Raw genomic sequence first — 26,712 nt, 5'->3', positions numbered from 1 at the left:
CTTCCTGTTGTATCTACAGGAGAAAAAGTTGATCCTGATCTCTCTCCTCCTAATACCCTCATCCCCCCCCCTCTCTATTATCTGATCTCTACTGGCATGTGACCTTAAGGCCATGGACATTTGCTGCTCCAGTATTGAGTTTTCTCTTAGTTTTACAGGAGGTAGGGTTCTTTTTTGGATGTCACTGCCTTTGTGGTATGGAAACTTCCTATTGCCAGTCCACCAGTGGGCTCCTCTTAAGATCCAGAAGAGGATACAGGGTCTACAGGGGTGATGTCATCACTTGGGGACTGTTAGAGACCAGCTGGTGCAGTCACATCTGCCTCGCTGGTTCAACCCCAGCAATATTTCTGCCTGTGTCTCTGTTGGGGTTCCTTTTACCAGAGATGAGTGTGTGATTGTGCTGAACTTTATTTACAGGAGAAAAAGTTGATCCTGATCTCAGGCCTCCTAATACCCTCACCCCCCTCTCTATTATCTGATCTCTAGTGGCATGTGACCTTAAGGCCATGAACATTGCCGCTCCAGTCTTGAGCTCTCTCTTATTTTTACAGGAGGTGGGTTTCTTCTTTGGATGTCACTACCTTTGTAGTATGGAAACTTCCTATTGCCAGTCCACCAGTGGGCTCCTCTTAAGATCCAGAAGAGGATATAGGGTCTACAGGGGTGATGTCATCACTTGGGGACTGTTAGAGACCAGCTGGTGCAGTCACATCTGCCTCACTGGTTCAACCCCAGCAATATTTCTGCCTGTGTCTCTGTTGGGGTCCCTTTTACCAGAGATGAGTGTGTGATTGTGCTGAACTTTATTTAGCAGCTAAAATAGCCATTTTTTTAAGTATCCCAGGAGGCTGCAGGACCAGGAACACATCATTCTGGCTTGGACCAGAATGGCAGCAGGGTACAGGGGTGTTAACAACACTAACATGTGGCTTGGCACTTCAAATTCAGAACCAGTTAGCAAGAAACTCAAAACTCAGGTCCTAACTCTTCCCCACTATACAAAAACTGGGTGAACCTGGGCATTACATTGATTACTGAACCAAGACTTGAAAAAAAAAAAAATAAACTGAAATTTTAACTTATATTCTTTTCCTTTGGCTTAATAAATATTGCCACATTGCTGACTTTGTAAGAGCAAAACAGTTTAATCCTTTATGAATTCAACTTTTCTGTTGCTGAGCAACTTGTAGAATATGTTATTGGTCTGAATTTCCCTTACTTGAACTTATAACACAGTTATGAGCTGTTTGTTCAAAAAAGTTTGCGGGCTTTTATTAAAAACAATGACATTCGTACCGGCGGTCCCGGAGGTCCTGCAACTCCGATCTCCCCTCTTTCACCTCTGTCACCCTGAAAGTTGACATCACAATAAGATAGGACATTAATTATCATGGGTTATACCAGAATATAAGAACAGACTTTACCCTTTTCATGTACGTGATGATGGTCCAACATAATCTCTACAATAATAATTGGCGTTCTACAAATCAAAATGTATTCACTGCAGTTCCCAGAACGAGGAACATCCATGTCTGCAAATGATTTTGCTATATAAAATACTCACGCTTGTATCAATGCTTACTCACGCTCAGGGGCGGACTGAAAACTCATGGGGCCCCCCGGCAATAGGGGATCATGGGGCCCCTGTGTCCTTGCCCAAACTCAAAAAAGCCTATGAAAAAGGTACCAGGGGCATCTCATGGGGCCCCCTACTGACCCAGTGTCCGAGTTTCCAAATGGTCAGTCCGCTCCTGCAATGAGCTAATGTACAGTTTATATTAGTGTGCAATGTTGTGTGTGCTGGGTTAGAAATGAGTATTTATTCTTAGATCTAAAAAGTATGTTTACTCTCAGCCTCTTCCAAATCTCCAGTTTTTTAATGTTTGGGGGTTTTTTTTGCTGATGTGATCTGATTTCCTGCTAGAGGGTGGCTATGTTCGTTCTCCATGGTCCCAGTGTATGTAGGAACATACCCACCCTCTCGTTCTCACTCCTGAGATGGACTATGGGATTTGGGGTATTTTTTGAAAGTTTTTAAGGTTTTAAGGGTATATTGCAGTTTGGGGTTAAGATAGGGGTTTGGGATTACATTTCAGAAGTATATCTAAACTCTGAAAGTACGCGGCATAGAATGTGCACGTTACCTGCTCTCTGAGGGGATAAGTAAGTTGCAAGCTTTACCATAATACTTTGTCCGGTGTACTTTGTCCAGGGTATTAGAACCCAAGCTAGGGCTGGGATTGGGCAGAGGCAGACGAGACCCCTGCCATAGTGTCATGTTGGGGAGGGGGGATACAGATAAGATGGGAGCCTATTCTTCCTGCATCACTTGGCCGTCTACTAATTTCTTTATAAAAGGGACAAATAGAAGAATAAAATTTGCACGTTTGATGAGTTAGATGAGTTAGAAACTACTTCGGCTCACTGATGGAGGAATGAATTTTGGTTACAATAATGTTAATGGGAACCTGTTTTACAGACCAGAGAGAGTCAACTTGTTGAATAGATGTAGAATCTCCACTCTTTCTGGAAAAGTGTTGAAATTCCAGAGCCTCTTGAGGATGTCTTTTTGGAGTTCAGGAAAGGTGAAACATTTTTGCTGCCATCAGCAGATCAGAAGGTTAGAACCCAACAGATCCAAAGATTGGAACCCAGAAGATTAGAACCCAGCAAGTCAGAAGATTAGAAAGCAGCAGATCAGAAGACTAGAACCCAGCACATCAGAAAGCTAGAACCCAGCAGATCAGAAGATTAGAAAGCAGCAGATCAGAAGATCAGAAAGCAGCACTTCAGAAGGCTAGAAAGCAGCAGATCAGAAGATTAGAAAGCAGCAGATCAGAAGATTAGAAAGCAGCAGATCAGAAGATCAGACAGCAGCACTTCAGAAGGCTAGAAAGCAGCACTTCAGAAGGCTAGAAAGCAGCAGATCAGAAGATTAGAAAGCAGCAGATCAGAAGATTAGAGCCCAACAGATGAGAAGATTAGAAAGCAGCAGATCCAAAGATTAGAAAGCAGAATATCAGAAGGTTAGAACCAGGGGCAGACTGACAACTCATAGGGCCCCCGGGCAATAAGGGATCATGGGGCCCCTGTGTCCTTGCCCAAACTAAAAAAAGCCTATGAAAAAGGTACCAGGGGCATCTCATGGGGCCCCCTACTGACCCTGGGCTAGAATGGTCAGTCCGCCCCTGGCTAGAACCCAGCAGATCAGAAGATTACAACCCAGCACATCAGAAGGCTAGAACCCAGCAGATCAGAAGATTAGAACCTAGCAGATCAGAAGATTAGAACCCAGCAAGTCAGATTAGAACCCAGCAGATCAGAAGGCTAGAACCCAGCAGATCGGAAGATTAGAACCTAGCAGATTACAACCCAGCAAATCAGAGGATTAGAACACAACAGACCACGTGGTTGGAATCCAGTTCATCAGCAGATTAGAAAGCAGCAAATTGGAACCAAATTGATCAGAAGATTAGAAAGCAGCAGATCAGAAGATTAGAAAGCTGCACATCAGAAGGCTAGAACCTGGCAGATCAGAAGATTAGAATCCAGCAAACCAGGAAAACAGAACCCAGCAGATCCAAAGATTGGAACCCAGAAGATCAGTCAATTGGAACCCACCAGATCAGAAGATTAGAACTCAGCAGATCAGAAGATTAGAACCCAGCAAGTCAGATTAGAAAGCAGCAGATCAGAAGGCTAGAACCCAGCAAACCAGAAAATTAAAACCCAACAAATCAAAAGATTAAAACCCAGCAGATCGGATGATTAGAAAGCAGCAGATCAGAAGGCTAGAAACCAGCAGATCACAAGATTAGAAACCAGCAAATCATAGGATTAGAACCCAGCAGACCACTTGATTGGATCAGCAGATTAGAATCCAGCAGATCAGAAGATCAGAACACAGCAAACCAGAAGGTTAGAAAGCAGCAGACCAGAAAATTAAAAAGCAGCAGAACAAAGTAACAGCAACATGACAGCAAAGCTGACTACAGGACTGTTGGCTGCAAGTGCTGATTGAATGCTGGTTTTCCAGCAGGACCATTTGACAGTAGCCAGTCTAATGACTAGCTTCTGTTGAACAGAGACGGGTACACACAAAGCTAAATTTGTGAACCGGCTGATTTTCAGTCCATGTATACCTAGCTCTACAAAGGTCTGTGGTCCACAGAATGTCTGCAATATGGGATCTACTGTATCCTGATAATGATATGGTATCTATACTGACAACAATATGGTATACTATATATACTGCCAGTGATGTCCTAATAAATACACATTATTATAGTGCTGCTGGATACAACAAAACCAGCTCTGAAAATATTATACATTTTTTAATGATAAACCTTACCCGCTCTCCTTTGGCTCCTAGTCTGCCAGCTGTTCCAGGGGGCCCTAAAGATCCCTAAGAAGAAAAAAAAGACTATCAATGAGCTCAACCAACAAGAATGGCAGATTGGTTCCTTTGTGCTCATCATAACCTCACAAAATAATATACATTTCTGATAAAAGAAGAACCACATCTTTTGGCTTATACAAGCCTGAAACCTTGCTCCCTGCCCCCATATGACAGCACTGAGTGCCTGAGCCACCAATCAGAAAGGACCGTCACTGTCACATCCCATATGGAAGAAAAATATATTTGAAATATATTTTAAAAATATTTTTTCCCAAATATATTGACATATATTTGAAATGCTACAATTTTGGCCATATTCAATATATTTCAAAATATATATATATATATATAAAAAAATTATATATATATATTTATTATATATATATATATATATATATATATATATATATATATATATATATACACTGTATGTTGAAATGCCCTTTTATTACAAAATATATGAAAGATATTTTTTAAAATACATTTCAAATATACTGTATGTCTTTTAAAATACAAATCTACATGTTTGGAATGCATTTGCAAATATATGTAAATAGATATGTTAAAATGACTTATTTATATGTTAAAAAAAATCTGAAGAATATATTTAAAAATATGTATTTTTAAAAATATATATATTTTTAAATATATTCTTCAGTTTTTTTTTCACATATAAAAAAGTCATTTTAATATATATCTATACATATATTTGTAAATGCATTCAAAACATGTAAATTTGTAAGTATTTTTTAAATGTATTTTTAAAAATAATTTTCATATGTTTTGTAATAAAAACGCATTTCAACATACAGTATATATATATATATTTTTTTTTTTTTTTTTTTTTTAAATATGGCCAAAATTGTAGCATTTCAAATATATGTCAATAATTTGGGAAGAATATTTTTTAAATATATTTCAAATATAAAAGTGAATAATTTACATTATTGGTACACATAACTGATGGAACCCCCTGATGAAGCCATGTGACCCGGTGGCGTAACGTATAGGGGAGGGGCCCTGACGTCACAACGCTTAAAGGAGCAACACACGGAGAGTACAGGCAAAGTGGATATCACATAGAAGGATATCAAAATACTATACAAAAAGCATTTTAATGTTTTGGAATGTGAGTGCATTAATGTTTTAAGCCCAAATAAATATTTTAAAGAAGATAAGGCACTATATTTGAATTGTTTGATTGCATGTTACCAACACATGGAGAAATATGGAGTTGTAGGAAGAGAAAAAAAACCCTGGAGGGGAGAGGGAGAAAACCCAACCATCCATCGGAATCCAATATAAAGGGGATCTGGAGGACAACAAGACACCCTGTGGAAAATTATATTACTACACTCACCCATCCGTCCATCTGGAATAAGAATACAATCTGCAAATTACCCAATTGTCCATATAAGGGACACATGCCGCTTTGGCCTTACTTAATGGTTTGGTCAAAAACTAAGGTGAGCGCATAGAGGAGAAGGCTCACTATTTTGCAAAATCATCACGAAATGGACATTTTATTTAATTATATTTATATTGATTAATATATTTGTATATATACAATCTGAGCACTTTCAATTTTAAATTAGAGGAAATTTTCACTGCAATATATATGGTTTATGGGAATTTTTATATATTTTTATAATTTTGAAATTTTGAAAATTAATATATATTTAGTCACTAAGGTTATTAGAAATATTTAAATTTTAGTGGAGCGCGACACAACTGTATATAATATTGATTAAAGCTGCACATGTGTATAGTGTAGGCGAACCACAAGAATATTATTTATTGATTTATAGTTTCAAATTATTTTCAATACACCATAGTAGCTCACAAGCACTGCATTTACATATGGAATTGTTTTGTGGCTGTGCCATTCAATGACTGCATTTAAATGCATAAACACGATTAGCATTAGCCAAAAGCCTCAGTAGCTTTACTCTTAAGAAGACCACATTGTGAGTTTTCATTCATTCCAAAATTTTGGGAAATTATGGAAAATCAAGACATTTCTGTAAAATGTTGCCTTTTAGGTTAAATGAATTCAATGGAGTCAATGGGGAAGGCAAAAATGAAAACTTGTTTTTTTTTTTAGGTTTTTCAAAAAATAATGGGCTTTATATGGCTCTTTAGGGATACAGAAACTCCTTTCCGCTATCCTGTTTCTTGCGCCAAAAAGAGCCTCTGGTTAGCCTCATCGTATCTTTTTTTGTCCACAAAAAGTATAAAGCAGTGAAAAAGTCAAATAAAACAATTAAAGCAACAATAAATACATAACTATCAATTACACAAAAAAGTAAAAAACAAAAATGCAAATACAAAAGAAAATAAATAACATAAAAAAAGATGAGTAAGAGTAAATTTTTTCAATTATATATATATATATAATTGAAAAAAAAAATAAAAATATATATATATATATATATAATATAAATATATAATTGAAAATAAATATATATATATATAATATATAAAAATGTATATAATTGAAAAAAATTATTTTTTTTTTTTATTTTGTAGCGGAGTTAACAAAACTGAACATTCGCTTTGGTGAAGGTTTACCATTACACTGTGGTCTTATTCTTGTCTATGGATTGCCATACTCATGGTAGCCTCCACCACTTGCCTGGAGTACAACTCTGCTGAGTAGTGTAGTAATAAAATACATATGTAGCTGGGTCCAGTCTGTATCATATGAGAATTTCACTTCACTGTACAGAAAATGTAAATAGTGCAATGGAACTAGTGGAGGTGAGGACTCTTGACTTTAGTACACGGTAAAGCCCCAATCATTTTCTTTTAAAACCATTTAATTCACGATAATTAAAGAGAGATTTTAGTTTCACTGAATCCATATTTGTGCGGCACTATAATAATAACTTGCAGATTGTAGGTCCCCCTAACAGCCATTACAATTTTCTTTTCATTACCTTTTCTCCTTTCTCTCCTCTTATTCCAGGAATGCCCGCTTTGCCTTCTTCTCCCTAAAAGATAAAATGATGAAAATCACATCTATAGATCACAATGTGCCTTTTAATATCAAAATTAGTCTGATTTTATCTTAGGCTTCAAAATGAAAACTGAGGAACAAAGTCATGTACGGTATATGTACTGTACGTAGGTAACCCATCCATCAGCCTCCAGGTTAGACTTGTTTTACTGGTTTACCCAGGCAGTTTGTGTTGATTAAACCCAGGGTAACTCTTTGGGTGTGCTGGCCCTACCTATATCTTGGGTTGCACAGACCCCTGCCTATATCTTGGGTCATACTGACCCCTTCCTATATCTTGGGTCATACAGACCCCTGCCTATATATTGGGTCGCACAGACCCCTGCCTATATCTTGGGTCATACAGACCCCTGCTTATATATTGGGTTGCATAGACCCCTGCCTATATCCTGGGTTATACTGACCCCTGCCTATATCATGGGTCATACAGACCCTTGCCTATATATTGGGTCGCACGGACCCCTGCCTATATATTGGGTCGCACGGACCCCTGCCTATATATTGGGTCGCACAGACCCCTGCCTATATCTTGGGTCATACTGACCCCTTCCTATATCTTGGATCATACTGACCCCTTCCTATATCTTGGGTCATACTGACCTCTGCCTATATCTTGGGTCATACTGATTCCTGCCTATATCTTGGGTCGCACAGACCTCTGCCTATATCTTGGGTCATACAGACCCCTGCCTATATCTTGAGTTGCACAGACCCCTGCCTATATCTTGAGACGCACAGACCCCTGCCTATATCTTGGATCATACTGACCCCTGCCTATATCTTGGGTCGCACAGACCCCTGCCTATATCTTGGGTTGCACAGACCCCTGTCTATATCTTGGGTCATACTGACCCCTGCCTATATCTTGGGTTGCACAGACCCCTGCCTATATCTTGGGTCATACTGACCCCTGCCTATATCTTGGGTCGCACAGACCCCTGCCTATATCTTGGGTCGCACAGACCCCTGCCTATATCTTGGGTCGCACAGACCCCTGCCTATAACTTGGGTCATACTGCCCCTTCCTATATCTTGGGTCATATAGACCCCTGCCTATATCTTGGATCGCACAGACCCCTGCCTATATCTTGGATCGCACAGACCTCTGCCTATATCTTGGGTTGCACAAACCCCTGCCTATATCTTGGATCGCACAGACCCCTGCCTATATCTTGGATCACACAGACCCCTGCCTATATCTTGGGTCATACAGACCCCTGCCTATATCTTGGGTCATACTGACCCCTGCCTATATCTTGGGTCGCACAGACCCCTGCCTATATATTGGGTCGCACAGACCCCTGCCTATATCTTGGGTCATACAGACCCCTGCCTATATATTGGGTCGCACAGACCCCTGCCTATATCTTGGGTCGCACAGACCACTGCCTATATCTTGGGTCATACAGATCCCTGCCTATATCTTGGGTCATACTGACCCCTGCCTATATCTTGGGTTGCACAGACCCCTGCCTATATCTTGGGTCATACTGACCCCTGCCTATATCTTGGGTCATACAGACCCCTGCCTATATCTTGGGTCATACAGACCCTTGCCTAAATCTTGGGTCGCACAGACCCCTGCCTATATCTTGGATCGCACAGACCCCTGCCTATATCTTGGGTCGCACAGACCCCTGCCTATATATTGGGTTGCATAGACCCCTGCCTATATCTTGGGTCATACTGACCCCTGCCTATATCTTGGGTCATACTGATCCCTGCCAGTTACTTCTGAATGATACTGAAGCTGCTTGAAATAGTAGCGAAACATTGTCAGCCATACAGAACAGGTCCGGTTGAAGGTGACTATTAGCTCCACTATGATATGGATACGTGAGAATCTACACAAAGGAAAATGAATGTTTAACAGTGTAGCCTTTCCCAACCTTTTTACCCCAGAGGAACACTTGAAATAATTTCCAAGTCTCAAGGAACCCCTTGTAAAACCAATTCCTTAGTAGTCATTGGGGGAGAAAAATGCCCTTTACATTGGGAGCCAGTGGGAAGAATGCCTGTTACAGTGATGATCAAAATGCCACCCTTAGGGCTTGTTCACACTAAAGTTTCAGACTAAATTTCTAACCTTTAGAAAACGCTCTTATAGCGTTAGTACGGGCGTTGGAAGGTGTTCATATGCTTTAGTGTGGGGATTAGACTGGTGTATTACAAGCGTTAAATACGCCCTATGTGCAGTTTTGATGCGTTTTATAAGAGTTTTTCAAGAGTTAAAACCACACCACAAACTAATGTTATTAATGCACCGAAACAGCGCTGCAAACGCCTGCCAGCGCATTTGTGGAGCATCACCATAGACTTGAATGGGAGGCATTGCAAGGCTTCAAACCCCTCCAGACTCGACACTAGGCCTCAATTATGAAGCAACGCGACACTAATTCTTCATGTTTTGATAATGTGAACAGCACTCTGTGCTCTCCATAGTATCACTAGCATAGGCATTTAACCTCTTCACACCGAGCGCGCGAAAATGTGCGGCCTCTTTGCGTCTGGGCCTTGATGGCGATCGGCCGCACATTTGCATGCAATTAAAAAAAACATGTGCTGAGAGCGCGCGCCCTGCACGCTCTCAGCACACATGTCTGGTACTCACGGAAATGTCGCTGCATAGATGTCCGTTTATGACACAGAGAATAGCTGTGATTTAGAGGATCGCAGTTATTCTCTGGTCATTCACAGTTTATAACACTCAGGAGATCAGCGGAGAACATGTTCAGCCCTTCACTGGAGATCTGTGTTCTCCCTCCAGATTCTTCAGCCCAGAGCTGGAGAATTGGAGGAACCGCAAACTAAGCAGAGATAATTTACCTCTGCTTAGTAAACTGATCTTTTACTGTAATCTCGTGAGACTGTAACAGTCTTCACACAAAAAATTCTCAAAAGGGGAACTCAAGCCCATTTTTTTTTTTTTTTTTTGCAATAGACTGGAAAAGGGTTATAACCCACCCGGTTTATATTACTGTCTGTGCTCCCGAAGGTGGAAATTTTGCTAAGTGACTAGAACAGGAAACGGGGAAATCTCCCCAATGAGGATTACAGGCAGCAGCCTTCTCACTGTTTGTCGTAGCCAATTTCGGTGTGTAGAGTGCAGAGGCGGACTGACAACTCATGGGGCCCCTGGGCAATAGGGGATCATGGGGCTCCTGTGTCCTTGCCCAAACTCAAAAAAGCCTATGAAAAAGGTACCAGGGGCATCTCATGGGGCCCCCTACTGACCCCAGGCCCTCGGGCAGTGCCCGAGTTTCCAAATGGTCAGTCCGCCCCTGGTAGAGTGTGTTAGTGCACATGCTCTATGTTGGCCGCCCATTGAAATGATTGACTTCCAACGCATCAAAACATCCTAAAAGTTTGGCTATTCTACATACATACAGCACCACAACACACTGGTGCAACGATGTGCATAGAGGCTGCATTATAAAATGAATGGCATTGCAACACAGCAACAAATTGCTGCCACAATCCATATGTCTACATAGGCCATGAAATTAATTGGCACGTTTTGCCGGGAGATCCACTTTATGGAAGAAAAAAAAAAAAAAGAAACAAAATAAACAGCATTAATTACTTTAAAAGCATCAATATGGAACGGAAGCATCTCGGCATTAAACATCTTAAGCCCATTTCTAAACACAGACAACAATGTGAAGGATGGAACATCTTGAGATCATCAACGTTATACTTGTTTTTTAAAAAAACCAAAAACGCTTCAAAAAATGGTTTATTTACAGTGTTTGATGTGAAGACGTCGCACACTTGATTGTGCCGCGCTTGTCTGATTTCCCTCGGGTGCAGTTTGTAAGTGGAACTATGTAACATGACTCATGTTGTTTAGAATCTCCGCCAACATTATGTAGCTGTTATTTGTGCGCCTCCGACACATCAATCAATCTCTTCCTCTCCCAAATAAATCACTTTTGTAACTTTACGCTTAACATAATGTTCAGCGTAAACATCACTTTCCCTCTCTTATCTAATAGAAGGCTGATAATAATAAAGTGCGCAAAAAAAAATATCAGCTAGATTGGGGGGAGGGGGAATATTTGTGATTTTGTCAAAGCCGAAAAATAAAAAAATGAATAACTGCGCTGATCAAAAATGAAGAGAAAAAAAAAGTCAAAGGAGAACTCGAGACAATTGTATAAAGTGTCAAAGAATCACAGAAAAAGAAGACAATTCCAAATCAGTTTTTTCAAGTTGGAATTATAAAAGGGCGGTCTAATATTATTATTATTATTATACAGTATTTATAAAGCGCCAATAGTTCGCTCAGCGCTGTACATTACAAATATTCAGGTCAATAATAAGGCCAAGGATGGCTCTATATGACTCAGGGTACTGAAGTATCAATTTAAAGAACAAGCCATGGTGGCCTTTCTGCCCATTATAAAGGAGGTGAGTTTTTTTTTTCCTTTTTTTTTCTCCTTTGGGATTCTCTTTTCTTTTTGTTTTTCAGTGTGTTACTTTTGTTTTTTGATGCATTACTATATGACTCAGGGTATTGAAGTATCAATTTAAAGAACAAGCCATGGTGGCCTTTGTGCCCATTATAAAGGAGCTGAGGTTTTTTTCCTATTCTTTTTCCCTTTAGGATTCTCTTTTTTGTTTTTTGGTGCGTTACTTTTGTTTTCTAAAGCGTTGTTTTTTGATGCGTTACTCTAGGACTCAGGTTATTGAAGTATCAATTTAAAGAACAAGCCATGGTGGCCTTTGTGCCCATTATAAAGGAGGTGAGGTTTTTTTTCCAATTTTTTTTTTCCTTTGGGATTCTCTTTTCTTTTTGTTTTTTGATGCATTACTATATGACTCAGGGTATTGAAGTATCAATTTAAAGAACAAGCCATGGTGGCCTTTGTGCCCATTATAAAGGAGCTGAGTTTTTTTCCCTTTAGGATTCTCTTTTTTGTTTTTTGGTGCGTTACTTTTGTATTTTGATGCATTACTATATGACTTAGGTTATTGAAGTATCAATTTAAAGAACAAGCCACGGTGGCCTTTGTGCCCATTATAGAGGTGAGTTTTTTTTTTTCCTATTTTTATTTTCTTTAGGATTCTCTTTTCTTTTTTGGTGCATTACTTTTGTTTTCTGAAGCGTTGTTTTTTGATGCGTTACTTTAGGACTCAGGGTATTGAAGTATCAATTTAAAGAACAAGCCATGGTGGCCTTTGTGCCCATTACAAAGGAGGTGAGTTTTTTTTTTTCCTTTGGGATTCTCTCTTTTTTTTGTTTTTTGATGCATTACTATATGACTCAGGGTATCGAAGTATCAATTTAACGAACGAGCCATGGTGGCTTTTGTGCCCATTATAAAGGAGGTGAGTTTTTGTTTTCCTATTTTTTTTTTCCTTTAGCATTCTCTTTTGAAATATCAATTTAAAGAAAAAGCCATGGTGGCCTTTGTGCCCTTTATAAAGGAGGTGAGTTTTTTTCCTATTTTTTTTTCCTTTAGGATTCTCTTTTCTTTTTTGTTTTTTTGATGCATTGTTTTTTAATGCGTTACTATATGACTCAGGGTATTGAAGTATCAATTTAACCCCTTGGAGCCAGCGCCCCCTGGCCCTTTAAGGGTTCCAGAAGCTGAGAGGCGGGGCGGGGTTTTAGTGTCATGTGACAGCCATGATTCGCTGTCACAGTGGTCACATGATTGGGAAAGGTCCTGATCGAAAGAGGAGATTGGGACCTTTCTGTGAGTACCGAACGTGTGTGCTGGGAGCGGGCAGGGAAAGCACATGTTTTTTTAATAGAACGCAAATATGCGCCTAGACCTAGACGCCGGGAGACCATACATATGCGTTCAGGGTATTGAAGTATCAATTTAAAGAACAAGCCATGGTGGCCTTTGTGCCCATTATAAAGGAGGTGAGTTTTTTTTTTTTCCTATTTTTTTTTCCTTTAGGATTCTCTTTTCTTTTTGTTTTTTGGTGCGTTACTTTTCGTTTTTTTGGTGAGTTATTTTTTGATCATTACTATATGACTCAGGGTATTGAAGTATCAATTTAAAGAACAAGCCATGGTGGCCTTTGTGCCCATTATAAAGGAGGTGAGGTTTTTTTTCCCTATTCTTTTTTCATTTAGAATTCTCTTTTTTGTTTTTTGGTGCGTTACTTTTCGTTTTTTTGGTGAGTTATTTTTTGATCATTACTATATGACTCAGGGTATTGAAGTATCAATTTAAAGAACAAGCCATGGTGGCCTTTGTGCCCATTATAAAGGAGCTGAGGTTTTTTTCCTATTTTCTTTCCTTTACGATTCTCTTTTCTTTTTGTTTTTTGGTGCGTTACTTTTCGTTTTTTTGGTGAGTTATTTTTTGATCATTACTATATGACTCAGGGTATTGAAGTATCAATTTAAAGAACAAGCCATGGTGGCCTTTCTGCCCATTATAAAGGAGGTGAGGTTTTTTTTCCCTATTCTTTTTTCATTTAGAATTCTCTTTTTTTGTTTTTTGGTGCGTTACCTTGTTTTTTGATGCGTTACTATATGACTCAGGGTATTGAAGTATCAATTTAAAGAACAAGCCATGGTGGCCTTTGTGCCCATTATAAAGGAGGTGAGTTTTTTTTCCTATTTTCTTTCCTTTAGGATTCTCTTTTCTTTTTGTTTTTTGCTGCGATACTTTTGTTTTTTTGATGTGTTGTTTTTTTGATGCGTTACTAATATATGACTCAGGGTATTGAAGTATCAATTTAAAGAACAAGCCATGGTGGCCTTTGTGCCCATTATAAAGAAGGTGAGGTTTTTTTTTTCCTTTTTTTTCCTTTGGGATTTTCTTTTTTGTTTTTTGATGCGTTACTATATGACTCAGGGTATTGAAATATCAATTTAACATAATGTTCAGCTTAAACACCACTATCCCTCTCTTATCTAATAGAATGCTGATAATAATAAACTGCACAAAAAAAATGTCAGCCAGATTACAGGGGGTGAGGGGAGGGGGAACATGTGTGATTTTATAAAAGGGCGATCTAATATTCAGGTCAATAATAAGGCCAAGGATGGCTCTATATGACTCAGGGTATTGAAGTATCAATTTAAAGAACAAGCCATGGTGGCCTTTGTGCCCATTATAAAGGAGGTGAGGTTTTTTTTTTCTCTTTTTTTTTTTCCTTTGGGATTCTCTCTTCTTTTTGTTTTTCAGTATGTTACTTTTGTTTTTTGATGCATTACTATATGACTCAGGGTATTGAAGTATCAATTTAAAGAATAAGCCATAGTGGCCTTTGTGCCCATTATAAAGGAGGTGAGGTTTTTTTTTTCCTCTTTTTTTTTTCCTTTGGGATTCTCTTTTCTTTTTGTTTTTCAGTGCGTTGTTTTTTGATGCATTACTATATGAATCAGGGTATTGAAGTATCAATTTAAAAAACAAGTCACGGTGGCCTTTGTGCCCATTATAAAGGAGGTGAGGTTTTTTTTCCTATTTTTTTTTTTTCCTTTAGGATTCTCTTTTCTTTTTGTTTTTTGGTGCATTACCTTTTGTTTTTTTTTAAGAGGGTTCTTTCCTAGTTGGAATTGTTTATGCCGGGTCCCCCCTTGAGTTTTTGTGGGAGGCCCACATACACTTCTAGATAGTATATTGGGTGGGCATGTTTAGGTTTTCTTTTCTTTTTTTTTGTATTTCTTTGACCACCGATCCCATGAACCTAGGTTGGTTCTGCAGTAGTTACGGCTTTATTATACAGGATTTATATAGCACCAACAGTTTGCTCAGTGCTTTACAAAATAAAGGGAGACAATACAGCAACAATACAGTTCAATACAAGAGGGTTAGGAGGGCCCTGATCCAGGGAGCTTACAATCTAAGAGTATATAATAATAATAATTAATAATAATATAATAGGATATACAATTACATTTGGAAGGTATTTACTTATTATTATTATTATTATTATTAATATTATTATTATTATACAGTATTTATATAGCGCCAGAGGGTTTGCTCAGCGCTGTACAAAGGCAGTGGGACAAGACATGAGACAAGACAGAGACAGTGCGATACACGAGGGGTTCGAGAGCCCTGCTCTTTCAAGCTTACAATCTAGGATGTTTTGTGATATATTATATGTATTTTTTTGTCTTAATGTGTACAGTTTGTGAAGGTCCCTGCATTGGTATGGATCCTGATGAAGCGATATGAGCGAAACGCGTCGATCCTGCGCACCTATTTTCAACACAGTGACATAGCAGTCTATTGTAAACGCACAAACTGTTATTACTTGTTATCATGTTGGATGCTGTTCTGCAGATTATGTTGTTAATGTTTTTGTGAAACTATGTTTTGTAATAAAATGTTCTCTTTTTAATAGTTATATGGTTCTATTATAAATGGCACACATAAAATCCCCTTTTCTACACTCCAGCCCCTCTGTCTAAGGAGGTTTGGTAATAGTACAGAGACAGTGTGTCAGCAGCTTTTTGCAAGTAAGGTCTACTACTTTTTTTGGGCAAGGTTCATTTCTCTGCTAAAAAGAGCGCGAATGTGCAGCTAGAGCCAGATCGGTTCATTTTTTGGGTTTTTTTTGACATCCTAACATGGACTTTGTGACCAAATCCCAAAAAATGAGTACACCTTACTTGCAAAAATTGCTGGCTTTTACACTTTTACAGAAAAAATGCAAAATCAGAACTAACATTGGAAATTTTGTTGTAGGGGTCAATTGTTGCTGGGGGGGAGCTTTTGGTGCTGGGGAATCTATTGTTGCTATGGGGGGTGCTATTGTTGCTGGCTGCATGGGATCTATTTTACTGCTTTTCTAGTTATCATTAACAGATTCCCTACACAATAATACTTGACTCTGTATTCTCTAAAAGGAGCGGTACTGGGAGGTGAGTTGGGGGTAGAACCTGTTCAGAGGCAGGTAGGGGGGTGGGAACAACTAAGGGGAGAGTTCCTGCACCTGTTCTCTGTTCTTTGAGAAAAAAAAAGCCCTGTATACTGTGTATATACAGGTGAAACTCAAAGAATTAGAATATCGTGCAAAAGTTCATTTATTTCAGTAATGCAACTTAAAAGGTGAAACTAATATATGAGATAGACTCATTACATGCAAAGCAAAATAGTTCAAGCCGTGATTTGTCATCATTGTGATGATTATGGCTTACAGCTCATGAAAACCCCAAATCGACAATCTCAGAAAATGAGAATATTGTGAAAAGGTGCAATATTCTCGGCTCAAAGTGTCTCACTCTAATCAGCTCATTAAGCCATAACACCTGCAAAGGGTTCCTGAGCCTTTAAATGGTCTCTCAGTCTGGTTCAGTAGGAATCACAATCATGGGAAAGACTGCTGACCTGACAGTTGTGCAGAAAACCATCATTGACACCCTTCATAAGGAGGGAAAGCCTCAAAAGGTAATTGCAAAAGAAGTTGGATGTTCCCAAAGTGCTGTATCAAAGCACATTAATAGAAAGTTATGTGGAAGGGAAAAGTGTGGAAGAAAAAGGTGCACAAGCAGCAGGGATGACCGCAGCCTGGAGAGGATTGTCAGGAAAAGGCCATTCAAAAGTGTTGGGGACTTTCACAATGAATGGACTGAGGCTGGAGTCAGTGCATCAAGAGCCACCACGCACAGACGGATCCTGGACATGGGCTTCAAATGTCGTATTTCTCTTGTCAAGCCGCTCCAGAACAACAAACAACGTCAGAAGCGTCTTACCTGGGCTGAAAAAAAACAGACCTGGTCTGTTGCTCAGTGGTCCAAAGTCCTTTTTTCTGATGAAAGCAACTTTTGCATCTCATTTGGAAACCAAGGACCCCGAGTATGGAGGAAGAATGGAGAGGCACAAGGACCCCGAGTATGGAGGAAAAATGGAGAGGCCCAAGGACCCTGATTATGGAGGAAGAATGGAGAAGCCCAAGGACCCCGAGTATGGAGGAAGAATGGAGAGGCACAAGGACCCCGAGTATGGAGGAAGAATGGAGAGGCACACACTGCAAGATGCTTGAAGTCCAGTGTGAAGTTTCCACAGTCTGTGTTGATTTGGGGAGCCATGTCATCTGCTGGTGTTGGTCCACCATGCTTCATTAAGTCCAGGGTCAACGCAGCCATCTACCAGGAGATTTTGGAGCACTTCATGCTTCCTTCCGCAGACCAGCTTTATGGGGATGCTGACTTCATTTTCCAGCAGGACTTGGCAACTGCCCACACTGCCAAAAGCACCAAAACCTGGTTCAATGACTGTGGGATTACTGTGCTCGATTGGCCAGCAAACTCGCCTGACCTGAGCCCCATAGAGAATCTATGGGGCATTGCCAAGAGAAAGATGAGAGACATGAGACCGAACAATGCAGAAGAGCTGAAGGCCGCTATTGAAGCATTCTGATCTTCCATAACACATCAGCAGTGCCACAGACTGATAGCTTCCATGCCACGCCGCATAGAGGCAGTAATTGCTGCAAAAGGGGCCCAAACCAAGTACTGAGTACATATGCATGCTTCTACTTTTCAGAGGTCCGATATTGTTCTATGTACAATCCTTGTTTTATTGATTGCATGTAATATTCTCATTTTCTGAGATTGTGGATTTGGGGTTTTCATGAGCTGTAAGCCATAATCATCACAATGATGACAAATCACGGCTTGAACTATCTTGCTTTGCATGTAATGAGTCTATCTCATATATTAGTTTCACCTTTTAAGTTGCATTACTGAAATAAATGAACTTTTGCACAATATTCTAATTTTTCGAGTTTCACCTGTATATATATATATATATGTGTGGTGTTATGCAGACATTTAACAGTGCTTCTCAAGGGTATGCACCATTTTGTCACGTAAGTCTACATCATACTACCACATTTTCTGTGACCATGGTACATTTCAATTGGTTTTAGGCTCGAAGCAACGTGATTTCAGAGAGTTGGGAAGTCGGCTGCATAGGAGAGTGGGAAGCCCAGTTCTACATTGGAGCCAGGAGGAGTTTAGCTACACCTCTAAAAATGTACAGTATTCCAGTTTAATTGTTTACAGAAATTCCATTCCATAAATGCCTTGCAAGATCTAAATATATTACCTGGTCACCTTTGTCTCCTTTTGTTGCAAAACTTCTCACCTGTGAAAAAAAAAAAACAGATATATTCAGTTTCTCTTGACTTCCCTTCCAGCTGCGTTTCCACTCCAAGCTAGCGTCACCTACAGTGGAGAAAATAGATTGCACCTGTTTACAAGAAATTCATACCTGTGCGTGCAAAAAAACACACAGAATCGCACATTTTGCTGCGCATTTTGAAACAAGCTGCAGTTTGTTAAGCACCCCCCTAAATATATAGCAGATCCTTGGAGGGGTATGTGTGCGTTTTGTCCTTTTGTTTTGCCATTTGTGGATAATATAAAACTCTTTATTCCTTTGTAAATGTCAATGCTGCTGTTTATCACAGAGATGTGCCCCTTTACAGGCAGGATCGGGGCACCCCCACCCCCAGGCATGTTATTTAATAGAATTGGGCATTTTATTGTTTCACTTTAAGCATTTTAAAAATCGCTGTTCCCAGCCAAATGGAACAAAAAAAAAAAGGTTTGCATTAACACATGTTCTTCAGGGCAGTACCCACCCCACCATGCTATTTTTTGGCACCCCTTTGACTGTTACTCCAGAAAATGGACATTTTTAATTTGACAGGTTCAATTTCCATTGATTTCAGTTGGGTTCGAGTTCAGCATCAACATTGGAATTTGGCAAACCCTACTGGAACCAATCCCAGGGCAGTCTGGCCCATCCCTATAGCCAACTTAGAACTGCCTTCATTTTAACCATCATGCTATTATACAAGCCCCCCCCCCCCCCCCGTTAGAAGGAGGTATGGCACCAACCACAGAGATAATGCATAATCGTTGAACAATTAGCAGTTACGTGTTAATAGACTTACAGGCTCTCCTTTCTCTCCTTTTAGACCTGGAGGTCCGACAGGCCCTGGACTTCCAATTTCTCCCTGCGAAAAAAAGTTTAATCATAGGATTTACTGCTTTATGTAATATCCTTCCATTTATACAGAACTCTTCAGATTTGCCTGGGGCCAGCGACACAAGTCAATCGATGGAAGTCAATGGATCGGTATAACAGCTGGAAGCCCCCGAATTTCTCTCAGGACAGGTTTACTCTACACCGCATATTATACAAGGCTTACCTTGGGGCCCGTTGGACCTTCAGGACCAGGAAGACCCACTTCACCCTAAAACACAGAAGAAACACTAATTACATTTCTAGTGTGCATTGGACAACACAATGGGGTGGGTATAAAGTGTATTTGTATTAAACGGTTATTGTAAGTTATTTCAGCATTTTCTTTAGGTTGAATGCTGGGAGAAGTACATATTGTCTAAAGCCATTCCTCATTTGGATTCTTTGGTGTGCTTTGAATATTTCTTCAAGATCTGTGCGGTAATCCAGTACAGGGGCGGACTAAACCATTTGGAAACTCGGGCACTGCCCGAGGGCCCGGGGTCAGTAGGGGGACCCATGAGATGCCCCTGGTACTTTTTTCATAGGCTTTTTTGAGTTTGGGCAAGGACACAGGGGCCCCATGATCCCCTATTGCCCGGGGGCCCCATGAATTGTCAGTCCGCCCCTGATCCAGTATGAAACTTCCGGCAATAAAGACCAGCCAGTGTTGCTCTCCTATTGCAGGTTGACTGGTCTCATCTCTGCCCCCTCCTATAGTTTTCTGCATGCAGCCTGTAGTGGGTGGGGCTAATGGGTTTTATGGCTATTTTATATATATACAGTGAGGAACAGAAGTATTTGAACCCCCTGCGATTTTGCAAGTGCTACCACTTAGAAATCATGGAGGGGTCTGACATTCACATTGTAGGTGCATTCCCACTCTGAGAGACAGAATTCTTGCTGTTTCTTAGGTGTTCAAATACTTATGTTCAGCAGTGCATGACAAATAAATTCTTTAAGAATCATACAATGTGATTTCCTGAATTTTTTTTAAAAATTCTGTCTCTCAGAGTGGGAATGCACCTACAATGTGAATTTCAGACCCCTCCATGATTTCTAAGTGGGAGAACTTGCAAAATCGCAGGGTGTTCAAATACTTCTGTTCCTCACTGTATGTGTATATATATATTTTTTTTTTTTTTTTTTTATTGACTGTATTTTTTTAACTTACATGGACTCTCTTATATGGTAAATAAGCCCACAAAATTTTCTGAGGAAGCAGAAATTGAATCTCGAAATATGTCAGATATGGAATGCAAGTGCTAAATGATCTGCTTTCTCTGAGTCCATGCATTCCAATACGATGTCACTAACTGATATAGGCTGAGGAAAAGCAGAAAGGGGATACAGTATATGAACATTTTATGTGGAAAGATCATGAAAGATAAGGTGCGAATAACAAAGGTATTCATATTCAGGTATTTGTTCCATAATAGTTAAATAGCTTATTCAGTTTTAAACCTTTTTTGAATATAATAGAAGGATGCAATAAATACGGTATAGCATATGTATCAGTGTGGATATTAAAAAAAATTTGGTTGTTCTAAAAACTCCCTCAAAATAGTGCAAGCAATATCAGAATACTTGCAGCTAACAAACATTTTGCCTTTATTCTTGTTCAGCTCAGCAAAATTTAGTTTTCGTTGTGTGCTAATGTAAAAAAAAAAAATGAAAAAAATAAAAAGGTTTCTACCAGTCACCTGACTAGAGCCCAAGACTGTTTTAAAAATATAATATATAATAAAATATATAAATACTGTATATAGCTTTTAAAATATATATATATATGAAATATATCAAATTAATAAAAAGTATTAAATAAAAATTATATAAATAATATATATACTGTATATCCAGCTACAATTTTAGCTTAATGAAGAGCAGTGTTATACCTGAAACTGCGCAGTCGTGCTACTTCAAGATATACTGTACTTGAAGGAAATAAATATTTGCAACTTTGAGCTCTCGTTCTCATTTGTTTTATATATCTCTCTATATCTCTATATCTATCTATCTATCTATCTATCTATCTATCTATCTATATATATATATACATATATATATATATATATATATATATATATATATAAAATCTATAACAACTATACATACAATATAAAACTTTATAAGATATAAAAATGATATGATAAAAGGTTGAGCTTTTTCGCAAAAATATATTTTGGCTGTATATTGTGGCACATCAGGAATCTATTCTTCAGACTTGTTAAGGTACAGAAAGATCCACTTGAAGACATTAATACAGAGTTAAACAGATGTCTTCTGAAAGCTTTAATGACTGTGTACTATACCTTCTCCCCGAATGGGCAGTGGGAGCAGTTGATGGTGCTGCTTTCAGTTCCCCTCTGCTCCACTGCTGTTGATGTTGGTGTTGGTATGATCGGTGGGGGCTCAGTGACTACAGTCACCGCACACTGAAATATAATAAGAATGATATCACATTTAAAAAAGTAATGAAGTGCAGGCAGTATGTGAATAAATACTTAAAAAAACTATTTGAGATAACCATACAGTGATTTCTTGAAAAGAAGGTAATAAGCAACTACAAAAAAGGAAACACAACAGTTGCAATGCCTATGTAGTGATGTCACCTATAGGCTTACTATGGGGCACATGTTATCAGCTGACCCTCCTCTACACGGTAGCCGGAGCTGGGAGCTGATTATGTGACCAGACCAGAATAGGTAAGTACTGTACGTCTTTTATTTTTTAGGGTAGTTAGAATAGGGCTTAGAATGCGGTTGGGAGCAGGTTTACGCTTAGATAGCATTTGTCTGGACTTCTACTTGAAGCTCTTCATCAGAAAGATGTAGTGAAATCTTTTTAGAAAGCAAGTAGTCTATTTTGAGCAGATCGTTCTCCTTGCTCACTGCCCCAGTCTTTATCTGTTCATTGTTTTCTTCCAGAAATTTCTTTGCCAGGCTTATGATATTGATTAAAATCATCATCACTGTAGATAACTTAAAGTGGTTGTAAAGTCTCATGGTTTTTTACCTTCATGCATTCTATGCATGAAGGTAAAAAACCTTCAGTGTGCAACTTTACCCCAGCCCCCCCCCCCAATACTTACTTGAGCCCCATTGCGATTCAGTGATGTGCACAACAGCTCTGCTCCCCGGGGACTCCCCCTCTTCATTGGCTGAGACAGCAGTGGGAGCCATTGGCTATCATTCACAGCCAGTGAACCGATGAGAAGAGAACTGGGCATGGCCAAGCCATGCTCTTTGAATGAATGGACATGGCTTGGAAGAAAGGCTGCCTGGGTGCCCCCATAGCAAGCTGCTTTCCCTGAGATATGTTATATACAGTAGCTCACAGTCTCTTTGAGAGACAGGGATTCTTTAGTTTGCTTTATAAGCTTTAGAGATAATTTCAACACTTTTCCAAATATGGTTTAATAATGAAAAAGGTCAAAATAGTGCAAATAAAATATTTACAGAAAAAAGATGTTACAAAGAAATAAAGAAACTATAAAGCAACATAGAAAAATGAGTTGAAAATGAAGAATCGTTGCAAAGTCCTTGGTTTTAGCAGAGTCCAAGTCCGGTTAGGCGTTCCTTGGTTGATGTTAAACGAGAACTGTCAAATCTGCTTGCAATCTCTTGTTTATCTGACATCAAGGGGAGTGTTGACAGAGGCCATCTGATCAATTATGTGGCTGGGGAGGGGCCCAGTCAGAGTCCTGACCTCAACCCGATTGAAATGCTGTGGCATGACCTTAGGAGAGTGATTCACACCAGACATCCCAAGAATATTGCTACACTGAAACAGTTTTGTGAAGAGGAGTGGTCCAAAATTTCTCCAGATCATTGTGCAGGTCTGATCTGCAACTACAGGAAACGTTTGGTTGAGGTTATTGCTGCCAAAGGAGGGTCAACCAGTTATTAAGTCCAAAGGTTCACATACTTTTTCCTCCCTGCACTGTGAATGTTTACATGTTATGTGCAATTAAACCACGGCAACATCTAATGTTTGTGTAGTATTATGTTCAGCAGACTGTGTTCTTCTATTGTGATGTAGATGACGTTCAGAGCACATTTTATGCCCAATTCATGCAAAACTCCACGTAATTATTATTATTATTATTATTATTACATCGAGTTTATATAGCGCCAAAGGGTTTGCTCAGCGCTGTACAATAGGGGACAATACATGGCACAGTACAACAAAAACAGACAGCGTACGAGGGGTAAGAGGGCCCTACTCTTTCAAGCTTACAATCTAGGAGGGAGGGGGTAGTGGAACAATAGGAAGTGGCTGAGGGGAATGAAGTGGCTGAGGGGGATGAAGTGGTGGGAGGAATGAGGGAGGATGGCCGTTAGGTGAGGGTGGGGTAGGCTTCCCTGAAGAGATGGGTTTTGAGGAAGCGCCTGAATGTGGGGAGGGAAGGCGACAGTCGGATGGATTGGGGCAGTGAGTTCCAGAGGATAGGGGAGGACCTGGAGAAGTCCTGCAGTCGTGCATGGGAGGAGGAGACCAGGGAGCAGGATAGAAGGAGGTCCTGTGAGGAGCGAAGGGTACGGGTAGGGTGGTACTTGGGGATCAGGTTGGTGAGGTAGTCAGGGGCAGTGTTATGAACGGCTTTGTAGGTCAGGATTAGAAGTTTAAATTTGATGCGTTGGGCAATCGGGAGCCAGTGGAGGGAGAGGCAGAGGGGGGTGGCAGAGGTGGAGCGGGTGGTGAATCCCAAGGGGTTTACATACTTTTTCTTGCAACTGTATATACTTTATGCTCTTCCCATATCGTAGCAACAGATATTCCTTCAGTCTCATTTAACCTGAATTATTGTTCTATTTCCTTTTTTATTCTACTTTCAGTCTCTTGATCCTGTAGGAGCCTCTCATTTAATTTCTATATATTTGTCTTATTTTGATCCCTTCCCACCTTCAACTTCATTGTAACAGGTGCATGGTCTAATAATGATCTAACTTCTATATCCACCTTCACCAAAGACTCCAAGGGGTTTATTTACTAAAGCTGGAGAGTCCAAAATCAGACTCCCTTCTGCATAGAAACCAATCAGCTTCCAGGTTTCATTGCCAAAGCTTCATTGAACAAGCTGAGGTTAGAACCTGATTGGTTTCTATGCAGAAGGGAGTCTGATTTTGGACTCTCCAGCTTTAGTAAATAAACCCCCAAGAGTCTATGTTCAATCATTATATAATCCGGTCTGGAATACATCCTATGTGCAGGGGAATAAAACGTATAGTCTCTTTCTCTTGGATGCTTGATTCTCCAAGCATCCATAAATTGACACTGATGTAACATTTTTTGAATAGATTTTAGATGTTAACCTCCTTTCCTCTGCATACGTGACGATGTATCCATCCTAGGATCCATGAAAAAATTTAAATCTCCTGCCACAATTAATTTGCCCTTCTTAAAGTCCAGAAGTTTTCTTAACATGCTTTCCAGATAAGCCATTGGATTTTTGTGAAGACAATAAACATTTGCCAATGTACATTCCATTCCCTGAAACTCCCCTCTTAAGAACAGACATCATCCTTCAGGGTCCACCCTCCTATCCTCAATATTAAATCTAACATTTTTTTGCTATACCAATTGCTACCCCTTTAGCACGTTCTGTTGGCGAATCCACATAATACCAAGATGGGTAATTTTTAGAATATAATTTTACATTTGTATCTTGAGATATATGTGTCTCCTGTAGGAATACCACTTCAATAGAACATTGTTGTAATTCTCTGAGAATCTTATACCTTTTAACCGGTGTATTCAATCCTTTTACATTATAGGTCATAAAATTAACCGCTTCTATTATCTTATTCTCTTTCCCTTTCCCCTTCTTCTTTCCCTCTTCTTCTCCCATCACTCTTTCCCTTTTCTTCTCCCTCTCTCCTCTTCTCCTTCTGCATTCGCATAGAAGGAAGTACAGGTATCTATGACCACGAACAGGAAGACATCTCCCCTATAGTTTCTACTTCTTGTCCCCCATCCCCTACTCCTTCCCCCACCCTCCCTCCCACCTCTACTAAATCCTTTGGCCCTATTCTTGCCTTAGGAATCGTTTGTGGTCCTAATGCCACTTTTTTTTTTCCATTTTTAGGGTGAGACTCTGACCACATACGCCTGACCAAATCCATGACCCTACTCCTGAATCACAGATCCAGTGCATGTTGGCCTCCCGTCCACCGCCTAGATTCTATAAATCTCCACCTATTTAAGAGAAGAGAAAAGAAAGGAAGGGTGAGAAAGAAGGAAGGAGAAGAGAAGAGAAAAAAAAAGGGATTATTCCTCCTCTCTCCACCCCTCCCACTCCCCCCCCAAAAAAAACGACAAAAGACAGGTTACACTTCTCTCAGAATCATATTTTTTCCTTAGGAATCTTTTGCCATCTCCCTCTTTCTATCTCAACCTTTTCCTTTGCCCGTTTTGACCATCTTTGAATGTCCACTATCTGTAATTCCAGTCTTTCACAAAAATCCCGTAGTTCATCTGGGAACCTCAGTCTAACGGACCGTCCATCCTTCCATCTGATTAAACATGCTGGAAACCCCCATCTATATCATACATTTTGTTTTTTCATCTGTTCCAGTAATGGTTTCAAAGACCTTCTTCTGCCCAATGTTTCCAGTGCTATATCTGTAAACATGTTAATATTTATTTCTTCATATTTTATTGCTGGTATCCCTCCTATCTTCTTCCAAATGTTTGCCATATCTTCATAGTAATGAAATCATACTATCACATCTCTAGAGGTTTCCAACGCCACTCCATGGAATCGCCCTACTCTGTGATTCTATCAATTTTCAATTGCTCTGTTTCTAATCTGTCCAGCATTGGATTAAATAATTCCTCATTATCTCCATCAGATCTTCTCCTTGGGGTGCCTCTGGTAGACCCCGGATCCTCAAGTTTTTCCTCCTATCTCTGTTCTCTTGATCTTCCACCTTATACAATATAACAGTCTCTTTTGCTCTTGACGCATTTCTTCCAATTGCTTTTCCAAATCAGTTATTACTTGAGCATGTTTATCTAGTTTCTCCTCAGTTTCTTCCACTCGTGATAAAACCTGCCCCAGATCTTTGTGTAGTATGGAGCATTCTAATTTCGCAAACATTTCCGCTATTTCAGTTTTTGTAGGCATTTGTAGTCTTTTTTCTTGTTCATTAGTATTTTCAGTATCCATTTAATTTTCCATATATAAACTTTCTTCCACTTGGCTCAGGTTGGACACTCCTAATGACACTCTGGATTGCTCCCCAGAAATATTTCCTGTCATCCGTTTTCCACTTGCCCCCTGTGGGGTTTGCCCTTCAGGACTTTTTTCATGTGGGGGCAAATATTTTTTAATTGTG

General features: G+C 39.6%; 1 protein-coding gene across 1 annotated transcript in view; it reads right to left on the bottom strand.

The window, feature by feature from the left end:
- Nucleotides 1-26,712, bottom strand: part of COL22A1 (collagen type XXII alpha 1 chain) — a 665,084-nt gene that overhangs the window by 416,736 nt on the left and 221,636 nt on the right. Inside the window, exons 9-15 of the mRNA XM_089654647.1 lie at nucleotides 21,685-21,807; nucleotides 19,560-19,604; nucleotides 19,302-19,364; nucleotides 18,449-18,487; nucleotides 7,342-7,395; nucleotides 4,355-4,408; nucleotides 1,300-1,353 (exon numbers count right to left, since the gene is read on the bottom strand). Coding sequence (XP_089510773.1) covers nucleotides 1,300-1,353; nucleotides 4,355-4,408; nucleotides 7,342-7,395; nucleotides 18,449-18,487; nucleotides 19,302-19,364; nucleotides 19,560-19,604; nucleotides 21,685-21,807 — 432 coding nt within the window. The remainder of the gene's footprint in view (nucleotides 1-1,299; nucleotides 1,354-4,354; nucleotides 4,409-7,341; nucleotides 7,396-18,448; nucleotides 18,488-19,301; nucleotides 19,365-19,559; nucleotides 19,605-21,684; nucleotides 21,808-26,712) is intronic.

Source organism: Staurois parvus, unplaced genomic scaffold (assembly GCF_062004578.1).
Source record: "Staurois parvus isolate SC_StPar_1 unplaced genomic scaffold, SC_StPar_1.0 ptg000783l, whole genome shotgun sequence".
NCBI classification, from domain to species: domain Eukaryota; kingdom Metazoa; phylum Chordata; class Amphibia; order Anura; family Ranidae; genus Staurois; species Staurois parvus.
This window is presented reverse-complemented; position numbering and strand designations above follow the sequence as displayed.